General features: G+C 36.0%; 1 protein-coding gene across 1 annotated transcript in view; it reads left to right on the forward strand.

Moving 5' to 3' along the window:
* Window positions 1-450: 450 nt before the first annotated feature.
* LOC110428963 (extensin-like protein) overlaps window positions 451-1,051 on the forward strand; it is a 2,995-nt gene continuing 2,394 nt past the window's right edge. The window contains exons 1-2 of the mRNA XM_021444884.1: window positions 451-612; window positions 739-817. Coding sequence (XP_021300559.1) covers window positions 451-612; window positions 739-817 — 241 coding nt within the window. The remainder of the gene's footprint in view (window positions 613-738; window positions 818-1,051) is intronic.

The raw sequence follows: 1,051 nt of genomic DNA on the forward strand, positions 1-1,051 counted from the left end.
GTACCAAAGATTAACTTTAAAGTTAATTACTTTATACATTAGTAGTAAAGTTATTAAATTTCATAAGAAATAAAAATTACAAAGTTATTCACATCAAATTACGTTTAAAAAAATTTAAAAATTAATATAATTAAATGAAGGTGTGACAACACTCATACAGTTTAAAAAATTAATTGAGGTTAAAAAAATACAAGTATCAAAGAAAATTAAAAATACAAGTATCTATTTGCCATGTGAAAAATTATTGTTGATAAAGGAAAAGATAGCGACTCGTCACGCAGCAGCACCGTGTCAGTGCCGTATGGAAGAGAAGAACGGAAATTAAAAAACCTGGACTGTTATGCTGTCGTTTTCGGACAAATGTGACATGTTGCACTATAAATACAGCTGCAGTTTCTTAAACATGTGTGTGAATGTAGTTGTTGTTCAACGTTGTGAAGAAAGGGAGGGATGGGAAGTTTACAGCAGCAAGCGACTGATCTTGCACTTTCAATATCATGGGGTGGAGGGAGCAACCGTATAGCTGCTGTCAATGTGGAGGGAAGCACGCCGGAATCCTTCCCTAGTAACGACAACCAAAGCAGTGATCATGATCATGACCCAGACCATGAGGTCTGGTTTCTTTTTTAAAATTTGATGCTTTCATTGATTCATAGCTAGCCTGAGTACGTATATATATTTGCACTTCTTGTTTTCCACTCATTTGGTTTAATTCTCCTCGATCTCTTTGATGTTCAGAAACCTGGATGGAGAAAGTTTTTGTCATTTGTAGGCCCTGGTTTCCTTGTCTCAATAGCTTATATTGATGCTGGCAGCAGTAAGTCACTCTCTCTCCTTCTCCCTCCTTCCATCCCTCAATCTTTTTTCTGTGCCTGCGACTTGATTATGATCATCATCTCTATGGTGTCATGCATGCCACAGTGGAAACTGATTTGCAAGCAGGAGCCAGTCATGGATATGAGGTAAACTAAAGAGATTAGTTACTCAATTTTTAACAAGTGAATAATGATATATAATGAGATGATTGACTGCAAGAATATCTTGCAAATTT

Source organism: Theobroma umbraticum, unplaced genomic scaffold, assembly GCF_002168275.2.
Source record: "Theobroma umbraticum cultivar Fairchild unplaced genomic scaffold, ASM216827v3 scaffold_5689.0, whole genome shotgun sequence".
In the NCBI taxonomy this organism is placed as follows: Eukaryota; Viridiplantae; Streptophyta; class Magnoliopsida; order Malvales; family Malvaceae; genus Theobroma; species Theobroma umbraticum.